Below are 25,027 nucleotides of genomic sequence, written 5' to 3' on the forward strand. Positions count from 1 at the left end.
ATTAGAGCAGATATTTTGAAAAGCCTTTTCAACAATTAATACTTTGTTTGGTCTATGTGAGCTTGACAGTCTGAGGGGTGAACCTGGGATTTGTGCATGGTAAGCAAGAGTTCTACTACAAACTATCACTCCCAGCCTACAAGGGACTGGCTAAGTCTTCTTGGCAAAACAATGTTGCAAAATGCAATAATGTTGCAAGTAGCATTTAGAAATAATGCAGTTCTCTCTTTATTTACTCAGTAACACCCACTAAGAACTGCAGGGGTTAAATGGCTCAGTGGGTGAGAACAATTGTTCTGCAAACCTGAAGTCCTGACTTTGATTCTCCAATATGTACATATACATATACATATACATATACATATACATATACATATACATATACATATACATATACATATACATTTCCAGTATTGGGAGCAAACATAGGTAGATCCCCGGCCCCCCAAAAAGAAATTCAACCATGGCAGCACATATCCTGTGTATAATTCCTGTGTTGGGAGCAGACATAGGTGTGTATCCTGAGTGCTCACCATGCAGACAGCCTGTATGAAACTGCCAGCTCCAGTCTCAGTGAGAGACCCTGTCTCAAGGCAATAAGGTAGAGTGTTAGAGCAAGATACACTAAGCCCTGCCTTGTGCATGGACAAACACCAGTGCACACACTTGCGCACCTGTGTGTGCACCACTCAACACATGCACACACCATGCACACACAAAACTATAAAGAAACAATGAATTCATAAATAGAACCGAAGTGGGTTCTGGATTCACATTATCATTAACCCCTCATGTCCAGGGTGAAGAGAACCATGTAGGGTGTGGGTTGTTGCAATGACCCTGCATACAACATTCAGTGCCCTAGATCCTCTCCCACTAATGGCAGTCATGCCTCTCTTTGCTTAGTCTAGGGACTAAACACCACATTCTCCATGGGATAGTAGCCAGGGTTTACCCTCCACTCCTAATGACAGGTTTGACACACCATTATGGCTCTGCTGTGTGACTGCTCACATGACTGAGCCTCCCCAGCCACTGTCCAGCCTGAGATAATTTGTGTCTTCATTCCTTGCTTAAAGGCTGTTTGAGAACATGTACGTAGGGCGGCATAGAAAGCTCTTTCCAAACCTTTTTAATGGAACGGAGTCTTGTTAGAGAGGCTTGGTCATTCTCCAGATGGCTCACATGAGCCTAAACAGTATGTCCTTCAAATGAATAAGTAATAAAGCGTGTGATACTGTGCTCCTGCTAGCCCTTCCCCACGATCCCTGCTCTCCCCATCCCTGCTCTCCCCGACACACACCCTGAGCTGCTAAAAATACCTACAGCTCTCAAAGGATTTCCTTTCATTGTCCAAGAGGCCCTTGCCGGCATAGTTTCAAATGCTTATCAGAAGGGTCTTGTTTTTCTCAACAAAAACAGTCAAGATCAGTAGATGCCTGGTCATTTAGTTCTCTTTCACTGAGAAAAGAGAGAGTTAAGAGTGTGGATGACTGTGATGAAACAGTATTTTTAGGACACATCAGGGCAGTTACTTAGGCAAAGGAATTCAATAGTTGGGACAATCAGGTGAGACCAGCCAGGGACCAACTGCCAGGCACCCCTGCCTTCAGGGAAGAGGTGATGTAAGCCCTACCTAAGGACATTGGCAGTTGATGGCTGCTGACAGACAGGGAACCGGTTCTCTCCAAAGATGCGGCCGTGGTCCAGTAGATGGCTCTCCACAGCACGCACGCTGGCAGTGCTGAGCGGACCCCACAGGTGAAGGAAAGGACACGGGAAGTTGGTTGGGGAGAGTAGAGGGCGCTGGAGGAGGAATTAGGGTTGGGGAAGTGGAGGAAGCACTTTGGTCGAAACACAGCACATGCCTGTACCAAATTCTCAGGTCATTAAAAAAAGTGAAAAAAAAGGGGGGGTTGGGGATTCAGCTCAGTGGTAGAGCACTTGCCTAGCAAGCTCAAGGTCCTGGGTTCAGTCCTCAGCTCCGGAAAAAAAAAAGTGATAAGTAGACAGGAAACAAAATTTTCATATCATAAACAATACCATAAATCAAATTTTTTCAGGTCAGGGAAACTTATCAGAACTATGTTCTTACCCCAGTATAATGACTAGCATTTAGAATAATGTCTTAAGTTTTTACATACACGAGTCATTTTCATTATTATCATAATAATTGTGGGTTATTATGAGGCCACCAGCTCTCCACCCTGGCTGTGAGCCACAGATACTGGTGCTAGCCTGAGTCAAGTGTCCATTTTCTGAGGTGTGACTGTCAGAGAGCGTGGAGCTTGGGATGGCCACATCAGCAACCGCTGCGTCATTTAGCCCCTCATCATCAAGACATTTATAAAAGTATTGTCACCCTTCAGCTAACTCCGTTTTACAGGGGTCCTAGAAATCACGGTTCGTATTTGCGATGAAAAATGAAATATAGAGAAACTGTCATTGTTGAAATAAACAGGACATTCAATGGATGTGACCTTACAGGGTGGGAAGTTTCTGAAGCACGTTTCTAAAACAATCAGTCCTTTCTGCAACTAAAAGACCAAGTGCTATTCCCTTCATTTTTCCATAATAGGAAACAGCCTTGGGTGGCAGTTTGCCCATGGTCACATACCCTGTAGACGCTGGTTCTGGGTTTCATCACTGCCACTCCCTCGCTTCCTCTAAACCACAGCACCAGTCTCCACATGAGCAAAGTCAGGACCGCCTCAGCCTCTTGGTGTGCCCAGTTCTCCTAATGTGCTCAGAAACACGATTTGCTCGTATTATGAAGACAGCTCTCACTGTCCTTCTGTTCCCTGCCACCATTCTTGCCAACGTGTGCTGTGTTCAGAATGGATTTGGGTTTGGGGTCACCACCCACCACTTGGCCTGTGAGCCTCTGTTAGCTAAATGGTTGAAACTGCTGGTCCCCAAGGCTCCCATCAAATCCAGGCTGGCTTCCCTCCACCACGGTGCTCAGATGCTCAGATAGCTTTCTTACTTTTACAGTCGCCAGACCTGAGCCTGGGGACTGCCTCCTCCCTTGCCTTCACCTGCCCTCCAGCCACTTGTTAATCCTAAAGGCTTGATTGCCCTCTCTCCCTTCCTCATTGCTTCAAAATCCAGTATCAGCTCAGGGAAGTGTTTTCTGACAACACAGCCTTGGGAATGCCTGGTGCTGCTGAGCCAAGGTGGGGGATTACTGTACTCGGACATTGTTTTATTTGGATCAGTCCCAGGACTCGTACAAGACGATGAGTGTGACTGTCAGCAGAGGTGACAGGAAAGGGTCTCATTTCACACAACTCAGCCCAATGTCATCCATACTGAGGAAACCAGCCATTTAAAAGGAGAGCCGGGGGAAACCTGTGGGTTACCTATTCCACCCTAAACTCAGAAGGAATTTGCTTCACTAAACGGTAAAGCCTTGCTCTCCCGATAAACTCATTTGCATTTCCCCTGGCAATTGAATAATCCCTTTGTAGTTAATTAACTGTAAAAGAAGATAAGATTGGGTAGCTGTAGGAGGAGGTATTTTTAAGGTTTACTGCCAGGCTGGGTATAATCTATTTTATTTCTAATCAAAAGCCAAGAAACCATCTCTCACCTAGCCCAGAGGAAAGCCCGCCTTCCCCGGCTCTCTTCTTTGATCCTATTGCACATCCTGGTGAGTGCTTTATGAACAAACTAAGGGAACGCATCGGTGATCATCGGTGCTAAGCCTCTGGAAGCGGTGCCCCTCCCACCCCCGATGCCCAGGATTAGCTCACGAAGGTGCTTTCCCCAGCTGCTCCTTTTTCACGACTTGTTTATCGCAGTTGCTTCCCCTTGCTCTGTGTTCAGAAGCCGCCACTTAACCGTCTTCATTTGTCTCATTTGCTCTCTGTCTCTTGCTTCCTGCGCCAGTTGAGCCTGTCGACGCCCGCCCCGCTGCTGACCGAGGACTGACCACTCGACCAGGTATCTGACTCGCCCCATTCCGCCTCTCCTCTCAGCACTGTGCTTCAGCAAACGCGCCTCTCTGGATCGCACGCGCCGCCGCAGAGTAGAATTTAAAACGACCGTAGGCACCAAACATTATTCCAAATTCTTTGCTTCTCCTTATGCTTCATTCCCCCAAGTTCCTACAGTGATCTATTTTTTGTTTGTTTGTTTGTTTGTTTCAGAGCTTTCCTTTTGAAACGCAAAGAGAGTCTTTCTCAAACGTGGGGTTCTTTTTCTTGATTTCTCTCTTTTTAATAAATGGAGAGTGTGATACGGACCCTGTCCTCAAAGATGGTGGAGGCCCAGGGAGGTGCAGGTCTCAGTGGACATTGGTTCTTGCTGCAGCCATCTCCTTCCTTTCTTGTTTAGTATTCATGGGGGTCCTTGAGTGGCCCTAGACTTTTGTTGGTTACTAAAATAGACACGGTTTCCTTTAAATATCGTTATGGGTATTTCTCCAGACCCAGAAATACTCTTAGTCCTTCCTGGATTGTATATACTTAGTCTCAGCCAGTGGCTGAAGTAACACAACAGATGTATATGCATAACTTTGCATAGAAGCCCTTTGTTTTCTGTGTTACAAATCTCTTCACTATCAAAATAGATATTTCTTTTTATACAGTTTCCCAAGATTAAAAAGAAATGTGCTTTGACCCCCTAGTCTATGTTTAGCCTCTGGCTAAACTTAATCTTAAGAATAATGTCTCACCACAAGAGACGTAGAACACACTGTGTCTACTCTATACACAGCCTCTCCCCCACTGAGAGTGGCCAGCAAAGTGAATCAAAGAAAGTCGGTGAATTGAAAGATCTGTATGTTCTGGAGAGATTTCCTTCCAAATAGCACATACCTTCCCAGGTTTGCTTTCTTTGTGCCCATATCCCATGAGATACTCAAGAACAATGTTAACATGCCTTGGGGACATCAATAAAGGGAGGTAGTTTTGCTTCCTGGTTCAGAGGTATCCCCTGCAAGACCAGATATGGCCCCGCCCCTCTTCTTGCTATTCAAGTCTCCAGCCTTGGCTACTGCGGGCCATGGTCCTATGTAAACACTTCAGAGTCCTTATGCCATCGGGCTGAGTCCATGATGTCGTTCAACACACCTGACGGAAATCACAGCGTGACACACTGTCAGCTGATCTCATTGCTGTGATGAGCGTCTTGTCTGAAGTGCTTTTGAAGGAACCTTGAATTTTTAAGTTGTACACCCTCTGGGCTCTCTTGTATCCTCCTTACTGACAGTGTCACTAAGTAAATTTCCAGAGATCCAGCAGTTGCATTCCCAGCTGCTCTGCCAACTGTTGAGGCCCAGGGCATGGCCAGTACAGTTCTCACCACAATTAAAACCAGCTCAAGACGGTCCCATCTTCCAGACTTTTTAAAATGGCACTACCTGTTTTATTTTTAAAAGATGACCCATTTTTCACCTATAAACATAAAATGTAATATTGAGGCATACACCCAGCCGATTTTATTATATTCCTATGTTATGTAAGGATGTATTTGCTCCTGTTCAAACAGTCAGGCAACCAGCCAATCTCTTCACTCTGTTTATGTTAACCTAACGTGTTAAAGGCATTTTCCTACACTGGCAGGCCAAAGTCATCTGTTCTGGGAAAAGAACTCATGGAGTTCTATAGGCCAGGGAAAGCCGACAATAGCAGTATTAACTCCATGAGAGATCAATGTTGTAAATTCTGTGAAGACTCAAAAGGAATACGTTATAAGGTTCCTGCTTCCAGGGGCTTGAAATATAATAGGGAAAAAAACACACTTTGTAAATATAGAAAGATGGGAGGACAAGAATATATGAGGGCACACAAAGACATTTTATGACGAGAACAGTGCGTCAACCTGGGAACTCTCTGGAAAGGAGCTTTTGAGAGGTGGGGGTGAGACTGAAGGCACATGGAAGGGCGAGGAGGAAATCAGTTCCATACAGGTTAGAAACTGCCCTGAGCTTGTCCTTGTAAGACCCATATCCATATTCTTCAGCAAATAGCTTCTGAAGAGGAAGCTGGTATACACCGGACGTGAGGAAGTCAGCTAAGCTGCAGTTATGAACATGGAACTTGCTTGAAGTGTCTGAGGAGTGGTGTAGGCTCTATCTGTACTTTCGTGTTGGCATTGAGCCTGCCACGTGTTCAGACAATACCTTCCTATGTTGTCTACGTGTTCCGGTAACTCTGTAGCCGCACGTTACAAACCCACACACTTGACTCCACTTTGCCAAATCCGATGCCCTTGCCCTCTGCCATTGCTCTTTGACAGTCTTTCTTGTCACTCAGACACAAAGAAAGCAAGGAGTTTGGGCTCACTCCTCCCTCTACGCCCTTGTTACATCACCATGAGGAAGAGAATGGTTTCTTCTCTTTTGTATCTGAAAACCCAGCATTCTGTAACTTTTAGGGGATAATGTCACCACCCCACCCCACCCCATCCCCGAGCCATAGCAATAATGATGCCGATGTCTGGGCACAGTGACGATCCCAGCTACTAACTCTTCCTGGAATGTTTCCAGAGAAAACCAACTCTTACAGACAATAAGAAGGCACATCAGCAGTCCCTTCACATGATGTGTTAGGCTACCCCTCCATTATCCCCTGTCCCAGCCTTCTCAGGCCTCACAATCTAGTTTTGTGACCCCCAGAGATCTTTTCCTATCGATTTGTTCCATTGTCCTATTGTTTTGTTAATCTCTCTGTAATGATATTGCTTAGTGTGTAGAACATCCCTAAATGCTATTACAGGCTGCACAGCAGTGAAAGAGGAACTCTTTCTGCTGAGTCTTACGCTATCAAACTGTGAGCATTGCCGGGCATGCTAGCACATTACGCAAATTTGGTTTTTGCCTTTTTCAGTCATCAGAAACATTGTCAGCATCCTTTCCACAATACCGTGGGCTTATGTGGTGGGGACTTCGTTACTTACATATTCATCAAAATGCTGTGCTCTCTGCCTTGCCACCCCCAGATATGAAAGGGAAGACTACTTAAGAGTTTCCCTTAAAAATCTCAGGAATAACTTTTAACTGCTGTTACTACTCGCATATGGCAAGGAAAGGATCCATTAGAAAGAATCGCTGTTGCTTTAACGAGGGAGTAGGGTCAGGTTTTATAAATGTTTATAGGAAGATGGAAATTAGCAGCCAAGGGTGATTTAAAGAGCATCATGTCACTACCACGTTAAAAAAAAGTGTCAGGAAGCACAGTGAACAGAGTGAGTTATAATATGAAAATAATTGGTGATTTTTTTTTAAGTACGTAAAAATAGAAGGTTGCAGTTCTTCACATAGCGTTCAAGGACAAGGACTGTCGAATGAAAACAAGAAAAGTTAATGAAGTGAAACAGAAAGGGGACTCTACAGCTTCATTGTGTCTTTCTTGTCCAAATTAATAAAAATGATCGCCCGGTGAAAGGAATTTAAAGGTCAGATAGAACACAGTGAGAAAGAAGAGGAAGCACTAAGCCTTTGTATTCGTTACCTATGGCTGTGTAAGGAGTAGCCCCAGAACCTGGCAGCTTGTGAGAGCAAGCATTTAGCTCCTGACAGCTGTTTGCAGCCAGCGTTTTAGCATATGGCAGAGCTGGCTGGTTCTGGCTCAGGTTTTCATGAGATCACAGTGAAGATATTGCCAAAGTTGTAGTGTCCTGAAGGTTCCGCTAGAGCTGACAGAGATCAAGCACTCCTGTGGCTGTTGTCAGGAGCCTTCGGTACCTTCCCATGGCAGCTGGCTTCCCCCACACCAAGAAGTACAATGGGGGGAATAAGAAAGAAGCTTCGTTTGGTGCCTGTCAGAACCAGCCTTGACATCAGCTCTGCCATGTTCTATCTACTTACTTAGATGCCATGCCATCCCCTGCTCCGGAGGACAGAATTTCAAGTCCTATCTTTTGAAGTAATTATTAATAATAAAGGTGTTCTGTATACTCACATACGTAGCCAAGTACAGCTCCTTACAACCCAAGCCAAGAAAACCTGAGGAGGAACTTGAACAACTGCGGCTGGTTGTTGAGGGAGTTAGAACAGAAGAAGAGGAAGGCTGGAAGGAAATAGGGAAGTGTGATCCAGAGGCAGGAGTGAGGGAGAGCAGCCTCACCATCACCGCTGTGAGCAGGTTGGCACTAATCACCAGTCCAGTTTACGGTGGGTTCTCCAAGGGAAGCACTGGGGGCGGTTGGACAGGAGGTGGTGATGAGTCACACCCAGCATGCACTGCCTAGGTCGTCAGATCATCCTCACTCTCTGAGCAGAAGCCATGCTGACTGCTAGACTGGCTTTCTCAGTGCTCGTGACCTTGTGCTTGTCGGTGTCAGCAGGGGTTTGACAAGTTTTACAATACCTGATGGACAAGATTGGAAGAGCCATTAGACCAAGAAGAGGAAATGAGTTCCCACAGGAGTTGCAGGAACTGAGAATGCGAAGCCAGAGAGATGAGTCTTCAGGAACACTGCTTTTCTTTTAATGTCTGACACACTTGTTCCAACCTACCTTGTGTCGGGGATAGATGCCCGGCTTGCTCTAAATAAAACCAGCCACGGTGTAGGTTATAGGGAGACTGTGCTAGATGAATCTGTAGGAAACAAAAGCATTCTCATATGCAAAACCAAGAACCAGCGTCTGCATACCAGTCTCTTCCTTTGAATTCACATAGGTGCTAAGAACCTGCCTCCATTTGAAACATCATGGAGGAGGCGGCTTGAAAAGCCCTTCATGTCCTCAGAGTCAGTAGAATACCACAGCTACTTCAGAAAATGCTACGACTATGCAAGTGGACATCTCTCCTGTGTGTCTTCACTCTAACTTCTTAGACATACTTACAGAGCCTCGAGTTAATATTTGAATCATGAAATTCTGTGAGAATTGGTCCAAGAATCGTGCAGCCATGTATAGAGAAAGACGACTTAGATAACGAGTTCTGTTCGTCCCAAAGAAGCTCTTTCTGCTCACTGTGCGTTCCTCTGGAGTCAGCAGGTGAAGCGATTTCACGTACCGTGTATACCTAGGGAGCTAGGATTCTTAGCTGAACAAGTTACGTGACTGACAATGCGTCCGAGCATAGAAACGTGAACATAATTTATTTGCAATTAGAACAACGCTCCAAGGGGACGGATTTGTTCTCCCAGGTCGTTAATGTTCGTTTTCAAAACTTAGCATTCTGCTTTTCTTGAAGCAATGACAGCCCATCTAAAAAAAAAAAAAAAAAGAAGTATACATGATAAACAACAAGACACGAAAACCAAGTCAACATTTCTTAGGTGCAAATTTAACCCAGCATCTTAACCAGGATTGATTTCTTTTTTATCCCTTTCCTTCCCAATTACAACATGTGTTTTGTTTGGCCACAGAGGTGTTACTTTCTCCAGTCTGTTTGCTTGCGAGGTAGTGGTAAATGGTTTCAATCTAGGATGTCATTTATCTCGGGAAAAATTCCTAAATCTGTTTTCCTAAAAGTTCTGGCCTAGAGAGAACTTTTAGGCTGCCTTGCCTTGCTGTGGTTGGAAGTCACGGTAACTGACGGCCCTGCATATTTTCTGTTTGACTCAGGGTCTGGGTTGACAAACATCAAGACGGAAGAGATCTCAGAAGTGAAGATGGATGCGGAGTTCGGACATGATTCAGGATTCGAAGTCCGCCATCAAAAACTGGTATGCAAAAGATAATCTGCCTCTCCCCACAACTGACTGACCAGATAACATGTATGGTACCTCTTGACTCGTCCTGGGCCAAAACTGAGAGGGACTGCTGGGAATAAAACCAAAACGCCTGCCAGATCTTCACCAAGATAGCAAGGAAAGAAAGCAAGGAAGCAGGGCTCTGTGCATAGTTCTTTCTGTCCCCTTGAGGACCTAACCCAGGACCTTGCGCTTGCTAGGCAGGCGCACTACCACTGAGCTAAATCCCCAACCCCTGCATAGCCGCTGAGTCCAGGCGGAACTTACAAGTGTAATTGATTTCACTGTTGCAGCTACATCAGCTGATGTCCATGAACTTGGGTGTCCTGGGGAAATGGGTTTTTCAGGTTGGACATAATCTAATCCAAATATCCAACCTGGAAAGCTCCAGAACTCACTTCCTGACCCTTGGCTGTATACTACAACCAAGAAAACTCAACACCATGATAGGCGTTGTAGGAAACATAAGTGATTTTTGTTTAGATTTGGTTCCGGTTGCCCAGGTAATCTAGTTACGTAAATAAAAAATTAGCAATCAAGATTTTTGAAACCCTTTTGGTCATAAGCATTCCCAGTTACCTGTAGTTTCATCTGAAGAATTGGTTTTAAATAAACACGCAGAGCATACTTACGTGGTCATACGGATCCTCCTTTGAGGTGTCTGCTTAAATTCACCTACAAATAGATTCTTTCCGTCCACCCCGACCACTGCCCCTTCCTACCGCTTCCCCACCTCCAGAGTTTCTTTGTCTTACAAGGGGAAGGTACCAGAGACCCTTTAAGGTAGGTGGAGCCCAGAGGTGACTTTTCCGCCCCAGCTTCTCAGGCATCAGAAACCTTGGGCAAAGCTGATAGCCATTTCTTTCTTTTCTTTTCTTTTTTAATTTTTTTTCTTGGATATTTTATGTATTTACATTTCAAATGTTAGCCCCTTTCCCACCTCTCCCATACCCCCTCCCCCTCCCCCCTGCTTCTGTGAGGAGGCTCTCACTCCCACCCACCCACTCCAACCTCAACGCCCTGGCATTCCCCTACACTGGGGAAACGAGCCTTCACAGGACCAAGGGCTTTTCCTCCTACTCATGCTGGACAATGCCATCCTCCTACATATGCAGCTGGAGTCATGGGTCCCTCCATGTGTACTCTTTGGTTGGTGGTTTAGTCCCTGGGAGCTCTGGGGGCTCTGGTTGATTGATATGGTTGTTCTTCCTATGTTGTTGCAAACCCCTTCAGCTCCTTCAGTCCTTTCTCTTCCTCCTCCATTGGGGACCCCAATCTCAGTCCAATGGTTGGCTGCGAGCATCCCCATCTGCAATTGTCAGGCCCTGGCAGAGCCTCTCAGGAGACATCCATATCTGGCTCCTGTCAGCAAGCACTTCTTGGCATCAGCAATAGTGACTGGGTTTGGTGGCTGCATATGGGATGGATCCCCAGGTGGAGCAGTCTCTGGATGACCTTTCCTTCAGCCTCTGCTCCACTCTTTGTCCGTGTATTACCTCCCATGAGCATTTTGTTCTCCCTCCTAAGAAGGAATGAAGCATCCACAAGCAAGCAGTTTCTCTTAAGAGAATGACATTTTTTCTTCCTAATGTCAGAATCGGAATGAACAAAGAAGCAAGGGTCTTCCTTAGGTAGGCAGAGGTTATATCATTCTCTACCAAAAACTCAGAAATTCAAATAAGCCAAACCCCAGATTTTTAGAGTTCCTTCCATGTTACCAGTGATCACAACAAAGGACTTAAGTGGCGATCCAAAAAAAAAAAAAAAAAAAGAAAGAAAGAAAGAAAGAAAACGGTAAGAAAATTCCCAGATAGTGGGGCTTGATACGTACCGCAGCACTGTGATTGGCTGGAGAGTGTTTGCCTGCAGTGTGACTCCTTTGTGGAGTCCAAGTGTCTTCCCAGTGTTTGTAAATAAAATGTGTAGATCCGAGTATGAATCTCCAAAAGAAAAGGCCTTTATTGTTTGGCTTCTCAACTCGGAATTATTGTAGCAAATCTAAAGCTGGCTTGGTGTTCAAATTTGCATTTTTTTAAAATTCTTTATTCAGAACAAGGCACCCAGCCTTCTGAAATGTGGCTTTCACTGGCAAGTTGTTTTGTTATTGTGAAATCAGAGGCGCTTCTGAGCCGGCTGAAGCTGCAAGGTTTAAAATCAAAAACTGGGGTAACTGCTGAAATGCTGGCTGGGGGGGGGTTGGGGTGTGGAGAGTGTGGAGAGGAAGATGAGTGCCCAGAATCCCATTTTCCTGAGCTGGTGTCCTAGACGCCCTTCTCCGTAATTGCATGAACTTCTATAATGCGACAGTGACTAATAGCGGCTGCCTCTACTGTGCCAGTTGATAAGATAATGTACTCTCATTAGCGCAATGAATATTTCAGAATTACAGTATTTCCTTAAAGACATAGGGATAGGTCGAGATTCACGCTAATTCCTGATCGCTTCGCTGTCCTGTCATTAGTTAATTAATGATTTCCTCCAACAAATATGTCGAGCTGGCATATTTGGTTGGCGGGGGGATTAATTATGAGCCCTTTCTAATTCCATTGCAGTTGCACCGTAAGCAACATCCGCTTTGAAAATTTTTTGTCTGCTCTGGTTTACCTCATCTTTGCAAACTGCGACAGGGATAGATTTAGCAATGGAAATCGGTCATTCGCCTATCTCGAAGCCGCATGGGAAGAATTATTTAGGGAGCTGTTTGCACTGACTTACATAACAAATGTGCTATATGGTTAGACATAGCCCCCCCAGCCCTCCCTTGTTTAATCCACCATAAGATCATCTCTTATATAACGAGATGATTAAAGTGCAGTCTGTGTGTGTTATCCCACCTAAGAAGACAGCGCTGAAAAACACGCTCGCTTTTGGGAAGAGCATGGAGGCTCGTGTATACATTGCACAGACTGTCTCACAGTGAATACATTTCTTCTCTCAGAATTCTTTTTATGCTCCAGATAAACAACCAGAGTAAAGCAATATCACCAATTTTGGTTTCTAGAGGCAACCTAATAAACTGTGAGATGTTCCTCGCACAGAGATTCTCTTTGCCTACCCCCGCTTCCCTTTGGAGCCGCTGTGCTTTACATGGAGAGTATGCATTTCATGGTTAATTGAATCTGAATTGCTGTGCTAAGAAGTAGGTAACTTGGCCGTCCGTTTCTCCCTGATTAACTCCTGTGCTTCAGTTTATTGACACACATAGAAAATGTCCCTTCAAAGAACTGGAAACGCACAGGTTTGAAACCTGGCTAAGGGTAGAGCCACCTGTTGTTTCCAGAAAATTGGTGGGAACCTCGGTGGTTTTCACCAAATTTTACCTGTTAAAGGTTTCAGGTCCCTGCAAACTTCTATCTCGGGAAGCAGTGGAGAAATTGACTTCAGTACCTGGGAAGCCATGTGTTGCTTATGATCCTGGAGACTGAAACTTTTCTACATCCGTTGTCTCCTACACTTACGGTCCTTCTCCTTGGCTTCTTTTCAAAGGTGTTCTTTGCGGAAGATGTGGGTTCAAACAAAGGTGCCATCATTGGACTCATGGTGGGTGGCATTGTCATAGCAACAGTGATTGTCATCACCTTGGTGATGCTGAAGAAGAAACAGTACACATCCATCCATCATGGCGTGGTGGAGGTAGGTAAACTTGGGGGTTTGTCTGCAAGGAGGAGTCAAGGCAGGACATACAGTCCAGGAAGCACACTGAATATTATCCAAGGGCCACCTAGGAGAAAAACAGCATCCTTCCATGGAAGTCAGGCTACAGCTATTTTCTTGCTGTGTTTTTTCGTCCACCCCTGGGTACCGTGAATTTAGTGTACTCTCGTTGACATTATGCATTGTCACTTTAACTTATGACTTGCACCAAAATTAACCAAACTAAAAATAGTTATAATGCTCAGCTTTAAAAAAAATATATGGTTTCTCTTAAATAACAAAAATGGTATCGGAAGTCAAAAATGAAACCTAGACATTCATTTCTGGTTTGTTTTTGTTGTTGTTGTTGTTGTTTTGTTTGTGTGAACCAGGTGATGATAAATAATACTAACTTCAGTAATGACTCTTGCCATTAAGGTCTTGAAGGAAATGACTCATGCAGTAAATAGCTCAGTATAACATGTATGATTACCACTGAGGAACTGTTCAAGCTATTACCCCAACTTCCATCTGAACAAAAATCTTAGTTTCACGGTGTTAGTGGAGAGTAGAAAGAACGTATGCACACATTGCATGTGTGTTGGACTTCTTTCTGCCCACAGACAGTTACCACAGAAATCAGTGCTATGTCATCAGAAAAAGTAGAGATTCAAATGTAGCCCTTTCCATTCTCGATGCAGGGAAGAAAGAGCAAAAGGCAGTAGATTTACCACCATTTAAATACGCTTGTGGTGATGGGGAATTTTTAAAGCATACCTGTGTGAATAACTTTTAGATCATTAATAGTGTAAACATTCTAAATCCCAAAAGAGCTCTGGGACCAAACTGATATCATTTTATAGATGAGAAAAGTCAATGGAATAAAAAGGATCGCACAGCGCCAAACTTAATGTAGTCCGGGTTTCCCCCCCGTACTGCCCACTGATTTGCATCAGAGGCCAGTGTTAAGTAAGAATCTCACTAGACCTAAAGAAGGTGCTCGAAGCCATCCCTAATCGTGTGACGGTAGGGATAATTTAATAAACTCAAGTGAGAGAAAGCCGGAAGTCTCACATTCTCAGTTCTCAGAATCTCCAGTTTATTCACGCGGAGGCTCATGGGAATTACTGCGGGTTTTATTTTCCTGTCCCAGTTGACACGGGTATACTAAAGACCTGTGTGCTGGATGAGACCCAGGAAACCGAGGCGGCAAGAGGAGGAAGCTGAGTATTTCACAAACTAGAATATAAACACGTGTTTTGTCTTGTTTGTTTAAAGCAATGACTCTGGGACTGGAGAGATACTCAGTCAGTAAAGTGTTTGCCCCACAAACGTAAGGACCTGGGTTTGGCTCTGTAGCAACCCTCACAAACTGCCAGGCTCATCAGTGAGTGTCTCTGATGGCAGCACTGAGGAGAGATACGTGAATCCGAGGGCTTGCTGGGATCGGCAAACTCCAGGTTCAGTGAGAGACCCTGTCTCAAGAGGTGGAAAGCTTCAAAGAAATAAAAGCCTCAACCTCTGGCCTGCACATGCTCAGTACACAGGCAAGAGCATGTGTACATGCACGCACACACGCACACACGCACACATGCACGAGCACAGACACCAAATTAGGGTTTCACTCTTTCTATAAGTATACCTAAGTTTTTGTTACTCACTGTAAAACATTATTTCCAATGTATCTTCCTCTCGTTTCTAATGAGACCTGCTTTTTATTTTCTTTCAATCCCCTATTTACATATGTGAATGGTTAAAAAAAAAACTCCTTTGAATTTCGTTAATAGAATTCTATTTGAATGGTCTTAAATTGGTGGGACTTTGTCCAAGCTGGGACTGTCCTGGGGGCAGGGCGGATCTTGATACCACGAGCTGGAGCCTATCTCTGCTTGCTAAGTCTACCGACAAGGTACCAAGGCTACCCCAGAGGGTTCCGCAGGCTGAGTGGGTTATACAACAAAAATGCACTTTCCTGCCCAGCAATGGAGGTTAGAGGTCTGAGATCTTGTTATCAGCAGCCTTGGCTGCACCTGATGCCTCTCTCCTTGGTTTGGAGATGTCCATGTTCTCCCAAGATCTTCACATGGTTTTCCACGGGTCTTACTATGTCCCAATCTCTTCCCTCTAAGGACATAGTGGGCTACAGTCCGCCCTCAGTGGCCTCATTTGACCGTAGTTAATATAGCCACAATCTGAAGTCTTGAATAAGACAAGGGCACAATGATACCCAGTAAAGCTGAGCAAAAAAGTGATGTTCTTTCCAGAACTCCATCCCTGATGAAACATGGAAATTTCCTCGAAGGCTTCAGTACTAACACATACTAATGCTGACTTCTTTGAGCTACTCTCCAAGCAGGCCTTAGGGAACAGAAAATGATACCCACTTCCCTCCACACCTGGGCCTCCTCATAAGCGCCGCAGCCTGGGACAAGTGTTTATCTTGGTCAGTAACCAAGAGACGCTGCCTCTTCAGAGTGACAGAGGCAACGAGGTTGACATGTTGACCAGATTCTAAAGACACTGCGGCATCCTAGGGGGGGACCACTGCTCTGGGTATCTGAATGGTGTCTTCTTGGGCACCTAGAAACAGTCTTGATTTTCACTTGATTTCCCTGTAGACTCATTTTGTCCTGGAAAAGGATGCTCCGGAGGGTCTAAAAATCTCCCTTTCCCTTGTGTCCATGTTTCTGTCCGTGCCAAGGCTTTGTCCAGCCCTGTATTGAGTCCACATTGGGACAGAGTGTTGAAATAGACCTTACTTGTAGTGGTGTCCCCAGACCCTGTCCCCAGGAGGTCATTTAGCTGAAGTGATGGGACTAGGCCACCAAGAGCTACTATTCAGCCTGGGGTGTCAGTACTGAAGCACACTCCCATGGGCTTCAGAACTCCCTCTATCTTCCTGTGCCTCCGGAGTGTGCAGGATGGACGTCATCCTCCCCTGCCTGACTTAGGAGGGCTGCATACACTCAGCCACGGTCCCCATAGACCAGGTTGAGCCCGCCACAGATCAAAACTATTTAGGGGAAAAGAATGTATCTGAGCTTGAACAGATTATTCCCTAAATAATTTCTATAACAGCCATTTGCATTTAGATTGTATTTGGAATTATAGGTCACAGTCACCTGGGGGTGCTTAAGTATACGGGAGAATGTGTGTAGGTCATAGGCAGATACCGTGCTTTATGAAGTAAGGAACTTAAACACCCTTCATCTTCGGTTTTGGAGATGATCTCCTGTGTTTGCTAAAGGAACCCTGCTCATGGAAATGGCACCATTCCCAGCTCTGCTTAGTTTCCTTCGTGAATGAGTAGGCCGGAGTCAGTAAGAACAACAAGGGACAATGAGTGTCCTGAGTGTCCCGGTCACTCAAAGCCGCACCTTTGTATGTTCCCGTCACCCGGGCATGATGGGAGCGTGGGTTTCCTGAGCATCTCTTGTCCTCACAGTGAAAGACTCCCAGGAGTCACAGAGGAAAACTGTGGAGGGAAGTGTGGCTAGGCAAAGAAGCCTGGTGGTTTTTATTGGTACAGCACATAGCCAAAGAGGGAAAAAAGATGATGTCAAAGATTCGTTCTGCCAGGAATGCTTCCTAACCTAGTAGCTGATACACATGGCCCTTGAGTATACTGCCTCCTGAACATGCCTGAAATTGCAGTCTGTAGCTAGTGGCACATAGTGGTCGTGGAGGGATTGGCGCAGTACTCGAGGTAACTTTGAGGGCCCTTGCTGTGAGGACTGTGCACCCTTGCTCTTTGTTCAGCTGGAGGTTTCTCTCCAGAAGACCTGAATATTCACTTCCAGAATTCAAGAGGATTGGGGATTAAAAATTGCCATTTGGACCCCTCCCCTCAGGTGCCTTTAAAAGCAGTCTCTTCAGAAGCCCAGAGCCCTGTGAACACGGAGGGCTAAGCTGCCCCATAGCAGGAACCGGGAAACCCTTCTGCTTCCCAGCAGCTAAGGGCATCAAGGATTAGCAAGTAAAGCAAAAAAAGAAAAGATGGGGAATTGAGATGCCCGGACTGAGGCAGCCCTCTGAGCCTTGGATCTCTGGTGGGGCTCCCTTGAACATTTATATTGGAGTTTGAAGAGAGAAAACTAAATAACAGCATTAAGCAGGTGTTCTGCTGTTCCTGGAAAATGCAAATGACTGTTGACGGGCAGTGTTGCTGCCCCTCCTCTGGGTATACACACGCAACTGTATACATACACGCACGCAACTGCATATAGTTTTCTGTACTGAGAAACAGTGGTTTCATGCTGCTCTCCGAAGCAAGTTTGTTTTCTAACTCCCTTGTTTGAAATTTCTGTTGTGGGGTCATAGAGGATGGAGAAAATGGCCCGGTTCAGTGGCACACGATTGCAGACAGGCTCGTCCCTAGCAAGCCGAATGGGAGGGTGACTGGATGCTCTCACTTTGGGAGTTAATCTGCAGAGAGAGGGCATTTAAGCTTGCCAGCCTGCAGCCAGTTACACAGTTGCCAATTAAATCGAGGTGACCTCATTTGTTGACAACAGAGCAGATCGCAGCAAACAGGAGGAGATGACAAAAAACACCTTCGGGGTTTCTCCCAAAGGGCGGTGAGGCGGGGCATCCATTTGAGCAGTGTTCTCTGAGGGCCAGTTCCTAGGTAGCGCTTGATGTGAGAGGGAACACCCAGGCCCTGACTGGGATAACCTGGAGACGGGACTGCAGGCCGCTCTCACAGGAGGGAAGACGGGAACAGCTCCCATCTATCTGGCTACCACCTCATGCAGGTGGGAGGAGTCGGAGAGAAGGGCAGCTCCTAGTCCCACGGCATTTTTGACTGTGTGATGGAGTGTGTCTCATGCCCCGCCTAAAGAGTCACTGGTTCAGTGAAGTGGGTCACAACAATGGCCATGAAGGCATTTATCTCCACGAGATTCTCCTACTGAGTTTCTTCTTAGGTGGACTAGTCACGGTCTACGTGTATCATATGCAGCTCTGTCCATCCCCTGGCAGGTGGCTCAACACTGACACCATGTGCTCTCTGGCTTCTTTTTTCCCTTTCCTCGGTTTTAGGAGCCACCACTGCAGTAAGACAGTCAGTCATGCAGGGTCTGAACTGTGCCACACCGGCAGTGTGGGGTGGGGGCGGGGGACAGAGACGGACAGAGAGAAAGCTGGGGAAATTGCCAGATATCATCTGACAGTGCTCGGCAGTGGGAATGGAGTCCTCTGGAAAATGAGGCTTTAAGCTCAATTCAGTCCCGGATGAGTAAGAAATGCCCCTTTGATAAAACCCAGAGAACGCACCTTACCTTTTCTGGGGGAAGCCATGCTTTATTCTATGTGCATATGAGCAGAGTCTCCTCATCTTCCAATGGCTTTACAGAGGCTGAGCTCTCATCAATTCAAAAGCCTTAAGCAAAAGACTTCTCGCTGGGAGAGGTAGTACAAATATAGAAACAAGGAAAGCCGTTAGCTACTGTGAAGAGATGAGTGCCCTGCACGGTCTGCAGAGACTAACGTCTGCATGAATCCTCATGACAGTGGCTGAAGCAGACATGTTTACAGGGCTGACCTGGTCTAACAGGTGAAGCCTGCTGTAGAGCTCTGGCCTGGTGTGTGGAAGGCCTGAATCCAACCCCCGGCACCACAAATAATATATGTGTAGGATGGAGAGAGAGACAGACAGACAGACAGACAGAGATAAATAGTAGATAGATGATAGATAGATAGATAGATAGATAGATAGATAGATAGATAGATAGTGTGTCATGTATAACTAGGACAGTGTGTCTATATAGTTTCCCTTCTCGTGTCAAGTAATACACCTTTTATGTATGTTACCTTTATTTAATAGGCTCTCAGAACTCTTATTAGCATTTCTACAGAAATAAAAGTACCTTGAAATGGCAGAAGATACCTGGGGCCCCAGAAAGCTGAGTGTTATATTCTGCACAGATCTAAGTGTCACTCACGATGTGGCTTTGCGAGATGTTCTTTCTAGCCCACCACCCCACATCTTCAGTCCTGGCTGTGTCAGCCAATGCGCCCAGTGCAGACGTTGAGTACTCGCCTCGAGATTTTCAGCACCACCTAGTGGCTAGATGCAGCATCGGCGTAAGCCATTGGCTCTGCCACGTGGTGTCAGAAGTTAGGGCTCAAGCCGACCAGACATGGTATTTATGCACTTTAGGGAAAAAGAAAAGAACTGCGCACTGTATCCTGTGACAGCCTACGAGTACCGTGCTCCCTTAAAGTCCTCGGTGTATTTTAAACCCGAGTCTCTATTCTCGCCTTCTAGGTCGACGCTGCCGTGACCCCAGAGGAGCGCCACCTCTCCAAGATGCAGCAGAATGGATATGAGAATCCAACATACAAGTTCTTTGAGCAGATGCAGAACTAAACCCCGCCCCCCGCCACAGCAGCGGCCTCTGAACTTGGACAGCAAAACCATTGCTTCACTACCCATCGGTGTTCATTTATAAAATAACGTGGAAAGAAACAAACCCGTCTGTTTATTTACTCACCCTCGGCTTTTGACAGCTGTGCTGTAACACAAGTAGATGCCTGAACTCGAATTAATATACAAATCAGTAATGTATTCTCTCTTTCTCTCTTTACATTCTGGTCTCTACACTACATTATTAATGGGTTTTGTGTACTGTAAAAAAAAAAATTTAGCTGTATCAAACTAGTGCATGAATAGATTCTCTCCTGATTATCTATCACATACATAGCCCCTTAGCCCGTTGTATATTATTCTTGTGGTTTGTGGCCCGAAAAACTCCTACTTGAAATACGCTTTAAAAAAAATCGATGGGGGATGCTTCGTGTGAACGTGGGCGTTTAGCTGCTTCTCCTCTCTTAAGTATTCTTTTCCTGATCACTATGCATTTTGGACATTTTTGAGTATTCCAAATGATTTATAAAATTCGTTTTCCATGATTGCATCTTACTGTACAGATTGCTGCTTCTGCTCTCTTTGTGATATAGGAATACGAGGATACACATTGATTTCTTTGTGCCTGTTTTATGTGCACACATTAGGCATTGAGGATTTGAACTTTTTTTGTCCATGTATCTTTGGATCTTTGATAAAAAAAAAATTAAAAAAAAAATCCCTGTTCATCGTAAGCACTTTTACGGGTGGGGGGAGGGAGTGTTCTGCTGGTCTCCAATTACCAAGAATTCTCCAAAAATAATTTTCTGCAGGATGATTGTACAGAATCATTGCTTATGCCATGATAGCTTTCTACACTGTATTACATAAATAAATTAAATTAAATAACTCCAGGCAAGATGTTTCTTTGAAGGGTGATTGTGGACCCTGAATGCGTGGGAGGGGGAAAGACAAGATCCCTGCACTTATCAATCTAAGGCCCTTCGTTTAACAAGGCTGGCAGAAAACAGAAACCAGGAGGAGAATAAGAAGGTAGGGAGGGCACCCGGAGACAACCCCTTGGGGCATTCTACAGTCTGTATAAAATTGTGTTTTCATAGGAATATATTATACTGGTGTGATTCTACAGTAAGAATTTATTATTTAGTTATCTAGACTAGTGAGAATGCCTCTCATCTGGTCACTCACCCCCAGCCTGTGAGTCTGAAAAGGAAATTGTGAGACAGATGTGCTGTCACGTGTTCCATGAGTCTAATTGATGGGTTTATTGTTTTAAAAGGCCATGCCGCCCTGTCTTGGTCCTTATGTTCTGTCTCAGTCAGGGTTTCTATTCCTGCACAAAACATCACTGCCAAGCTTATACTGTCACATTGTAGTTCATCACCAAAGAAGTCAGGACAGGACTCACACAGGCCAGGATCTTGGAGGCAGGAGCTGAGGCAGAGGCCATGGAGGGTGCTGCTTACTGGCTTGCTTCCCCTGGTTTGCTCAGACCCAAGACCACCAGCAATGGACTGGCACCACCTACAATGGACTGCCCCCCACCAATCCTTGATCACTCATTAAGAAAATGCCTTACAGCTGGATTTCAAGGGAGGTTCCATTCTCTGTGATAACTCCAACTTGTGTCAAGTTGACACACAGAACCAGCCAGTACATGTTCCAAATGTGAGACACAAAAAAACAAAACAAAAACAGAGAAAAGCTGTAGAGATTTTATTTATTTTATTTTATTCTTTGCTTTCAAGCTAGGGTCCCAAGTATCCCAATGTAGCCTCTAACTCATGTGGCCAAAGGTGGCCTTATACTCCTAATTATCCTGCCTCTACCTTGCAAGTTTTAGGACTGCAGCATATGCCGTCATGCCCTGTGTATGTGGTGCTGGGATTTGACTTGAAGGCTCCCTGTATGCTAGATACGTTCTCTACCAAGTTAAGCTGCATCCTCAGCCCCTGGAAATGATAGGTAAAGCAGCTGATGACTACCTCTGCAGCAAGGTCTGGACCTGGGCACTTTGTGGGGAGTCATTCGAATTTGTGGAGATATGAAAGTTCTAGGATATTTAACCGCATCTACCCAATTCTCACCAGAAATCTCTCCCGAGCTGTACAATGCCTTCCATGCCTGTGACTCTAATACTTGGGAGGGAGGCAAAACGCCAGGCCTGCCTGGAAAACAGGGTGAGATCCTGTCTCAGAAAGTAAGAAACAAAAGTGTTTCCAGAAGATGATCTCCAACACTAGAAGAAAAGCAACTGTCCAGACCCTGCCAAACATCTCTTAGGAAAGCAAGTTGAAACCATCGATCTATAAACATTTTTTTTTAACACTTTATGTGGCATGTGTCGCATATGATACAATGCACTTAGGAGTTTCAAAGGACGGCTGGCTGAGAAGTCTGTGCTTCCCACGGTATGTATTCTGGAATCAGACTCAAGTCATGAGGCTTGGTAGCGAGCACTTCTACCCACTAAGCCATCTTACTATTCTTCATGTATAGTTTAATGAGCTATGCACACAATCTTTTATTGAGGATACCTGAATTAATTCCAGCTACTTTAAGAAGAAATGATAAAGACTAAATGGCTTAAACATCACATCTTTCTAGTTCTAGCTGGAAGGAAGATTGCAGTGACAGTGTTTGCATTCTAGAAGAGCCTTCTTCCTGGCTTGCCCCTGACTGATTCCTCACAGGAGGGAAAGGGATATCTCTAATCTTTCATCTTCCCTGAGCGCTCCCATTCTGAGTCCTGACCGGATCTAGCCCTAGTCACTTCCCAAATGTCCCGCCTCTACATATCATCATTGAGAACTGGAGTTTCAACATAAATTTAGATCCAGCTGCTCTTCCAAATGTCAGGGGCACATTGTTCCTTCTTTATTATCCTGTATCTCAAGGGTGTGGGACTCAGCCAAGCACTTGAATGATGTCCTAGGTTAATGTTGACACGCAGCCTGTGGGATTAACCAACCAATGACTGATTGGACTTAAGGGCCACTCCGCAGAGTGTAAGAGACCAGATAGCCTTGGAACCTAGGGGGGAAAAATCAAATAATACTGGTCTAAAAATTAAAAAAGAAAGAAACAAAAGGTAACAATAATGAACCAGCCAAGCACGTTTTTAGCTTTACATCACGATATTTAAATGAAAATATTTAATGAAGGTGGATGTTTCAGTATACACTCCAGTGTGGACAAACTGGGTGAAAATTCACCTGAGGATTAACATTTTCACAGGAAAGCTGGGCATGACTACTGTAGGACAATGTGAGAACAGATTGTGAGAATAAGAGAATATTGTGCCTGGTCTACTGGGAGGTGATAGGATAATTCTGATACATTTACATGTAGTACATTTCTACTGATGTCAACGAAATTGAAAACTGACTCCCAAACATAGCTGTATATGACACTTACTCCAGGCCAGCCTTCCGTTGTAGTGACCGTACGTTTTAGTGTTCATTTTTTTTCAAAGAGGTAAGATTTCAAAGTGCTGTGTGTTGACTTTCCCCGTGGAGACATAAGCAAACATCTCCGAGAGAGGTCATCAAGAACAAAGAAATAATTTTCCAGAAGTCTAACTGGGCAAACATTGCGTTTACTGGGATTACTATTGGGGAAATGGATAGAAAGCTGTTTACAGAGGTGTGGTTGAGTCAAAAGCAGCTGTATTACGAAAAGGCCTGCCCGTGCGGAAAGATGAAAGCCCACAGCCCTCTCTGCAGGCTCCTCTCCCCAACTGTGTGATTAGAGAACCTTAAGGAGGAAGGGGCCTTGTGAATATCGTTTCAGGAACTTTCCTAGATCAGTGGTCCCTTAGCTCCTGAGTTCAAAGAAGCCTCCTGAACAGAGCCATCTTGATAAAGAACACACTGGCACCCAGTGGGGTGCTGGGGCAGGGACTGTGGTGTGGTTAGCAGGGTCAAGGAGGAAGGGCGTCTAACAACAGCTTTAGTTTGTATTGATCCGCAGTTATTTTGAATCTCTCTTGTATTCAAAGGCTACTTTACAGTACAAATTTTCAATTTGTATCTTTTGCATTCAGACTTCATGTGCATATTAGTATCCACTTGGCAACCCTTCTGTGTCACATTTCCACCTGCAGAGTAGGTTTTTGTCTACAGTCTTAGATGGAGTTTTACTACTGTGAACAGACACCATGACCAAGGCAGCTCTTATAAAGACAGCATTTAACTGGGGCTGGCTTACAGGTTCACAAGTTCATTCCATTATCATAAAGGTGGGAACATGGGAGCATCCAGGCAGGCATTTTGCAGGAGGAGCTGAGAGTTCTACATCTTCATCTGAAGGCTATTAGCAGAATAGTGGCTTCTAGGCAGCTAGGATGAGGGTCTTAAAGCTCACACCCGCGGTGACACACCTATTCCAACAAGGCCTTGCCTACTCCAACAAGGCCACACCTCCTAATAGTGCCACTCCCTGGACCTAGTATATACAAACCTCACATTTACCCTTTCTATTTCCAGCTCATCCATCCTGTCATATTGACATAATTTTTGTATTGTAAATTCTGTTAAATCTTATGGTGGTATCACTTAGTATATTACTGTGCCCTATAAATAGAAGAAATCTTTTGACATTTTAAAACATTTGACTTCTGGAATCTTAAAATATAAAACCCTCTAAGTTTGTTGTTTTGTTTTATTTTGTTTTGCTTTGTTTTTTTTTAAGGTGCTAGACATCAAACCTAGTGCTAAAGCTTTCTGAACAGACATAAACTCCATATGAAAATCTTGCACCACAAACATTAAATTAACTTTAAAATTACTGCACAAAATCAGTGTCAGGCCATTATAAGGTGTATAAGAAAAACAAACAAATTTCAGGCCTAAAATTGAGTACCTTTCACAAGCCATCTCATTGTATGCATAAAATATGTTCCCCCAAATAGCCAAAATTTGGAAAGAAAAGGTCCCACATGCTAAATAAACAGTTTGTGTTTTCTGATGCGGTGTTGTTGTTGTTGTTGTTATACATTCTGCAAGGGTAAAAACAAATATTGCCCAGGATAGATAAGCAAGACCAGCCCAATAACGTGGTTCTACTAGATGAAGTACAACTTTGCAAGCCAATGAGTTCATTGAAATTGCTTGCAGGGATATGGGTGAGAAGTTATTCACAAGAGAATAGATGACTCAGAAGCAGCTGCTTCACCAAAAAAACAAACAAACAAAAAAAAAAAACAAAAAAAAAAAACCAAAGCAAACAAACAAACAAACCTTCCCATTTGGGTGATGCTTCACAAAAGCTGCATCTCTGAAGATGCATGACTTGTCGGCAGTTCAACAAGCTAGAATCTCCTCTCCCCAGCAGTCCTCACTGCTTATATCATCATGATTTATTGAATAGATATGATGT

The 25,027-nt window shown here is 44.7% G+C and overlaps 1 protein-coding gene across 9 annotated transcripts in view; it reads left to right on the forward strand.

The window, feature by feature from the left end:
• App (amyloid beta precursor protein) overlaps positions 1-20,541 on the forward strand; it is a 218,774-nt gene extending 198,233 nt beyond the window's left edge. For 3 of the 9 annotated variants that reach the window (XM_032900487.1, XM_032900489.1, XM_032900491.1), the window contains 3 exons: positions 3,892-3,945; positions 9,521-9,621; positions 13,135-13,461. In XM_032900487.1, coding sequence (XP_032756378.1) covers positions 3,892-3,945; positions 9,521-9,621; positions 13,135-13,455 — 476 coding nt within the window. In that variant the 3' untranslated portion in view covers positions 13,456-13,461. Of the gene's footprint in view, positions 1-3,891; positions 3,946-9,520; positions 9,622-13,134; positions 13,462-19,549 lie in introns of those variants that run through there. The other 6 variants (XM_032900488.1, XM_032900490.1, XM_032900492.1 and 3 more) reach the window with 3 other exon arrangements.
• Positions 20,542-25,027: the final 4,486 nt, after the last annotated feature.

This window comes from Rattus rattus, chromosome 4 (assembly GCF_011064425.1).
Source record: "Rattus rattus isolate New Zealand chromosome 4, Rrattus_CSIRO_v1, whole genome shotgun sequence".
Taxonomy (NCBI): Eukaryota; Metazoa; Chordata; class Mammalia; order Rodentia; family Muridae; genus Rattus; species Rattus rattus.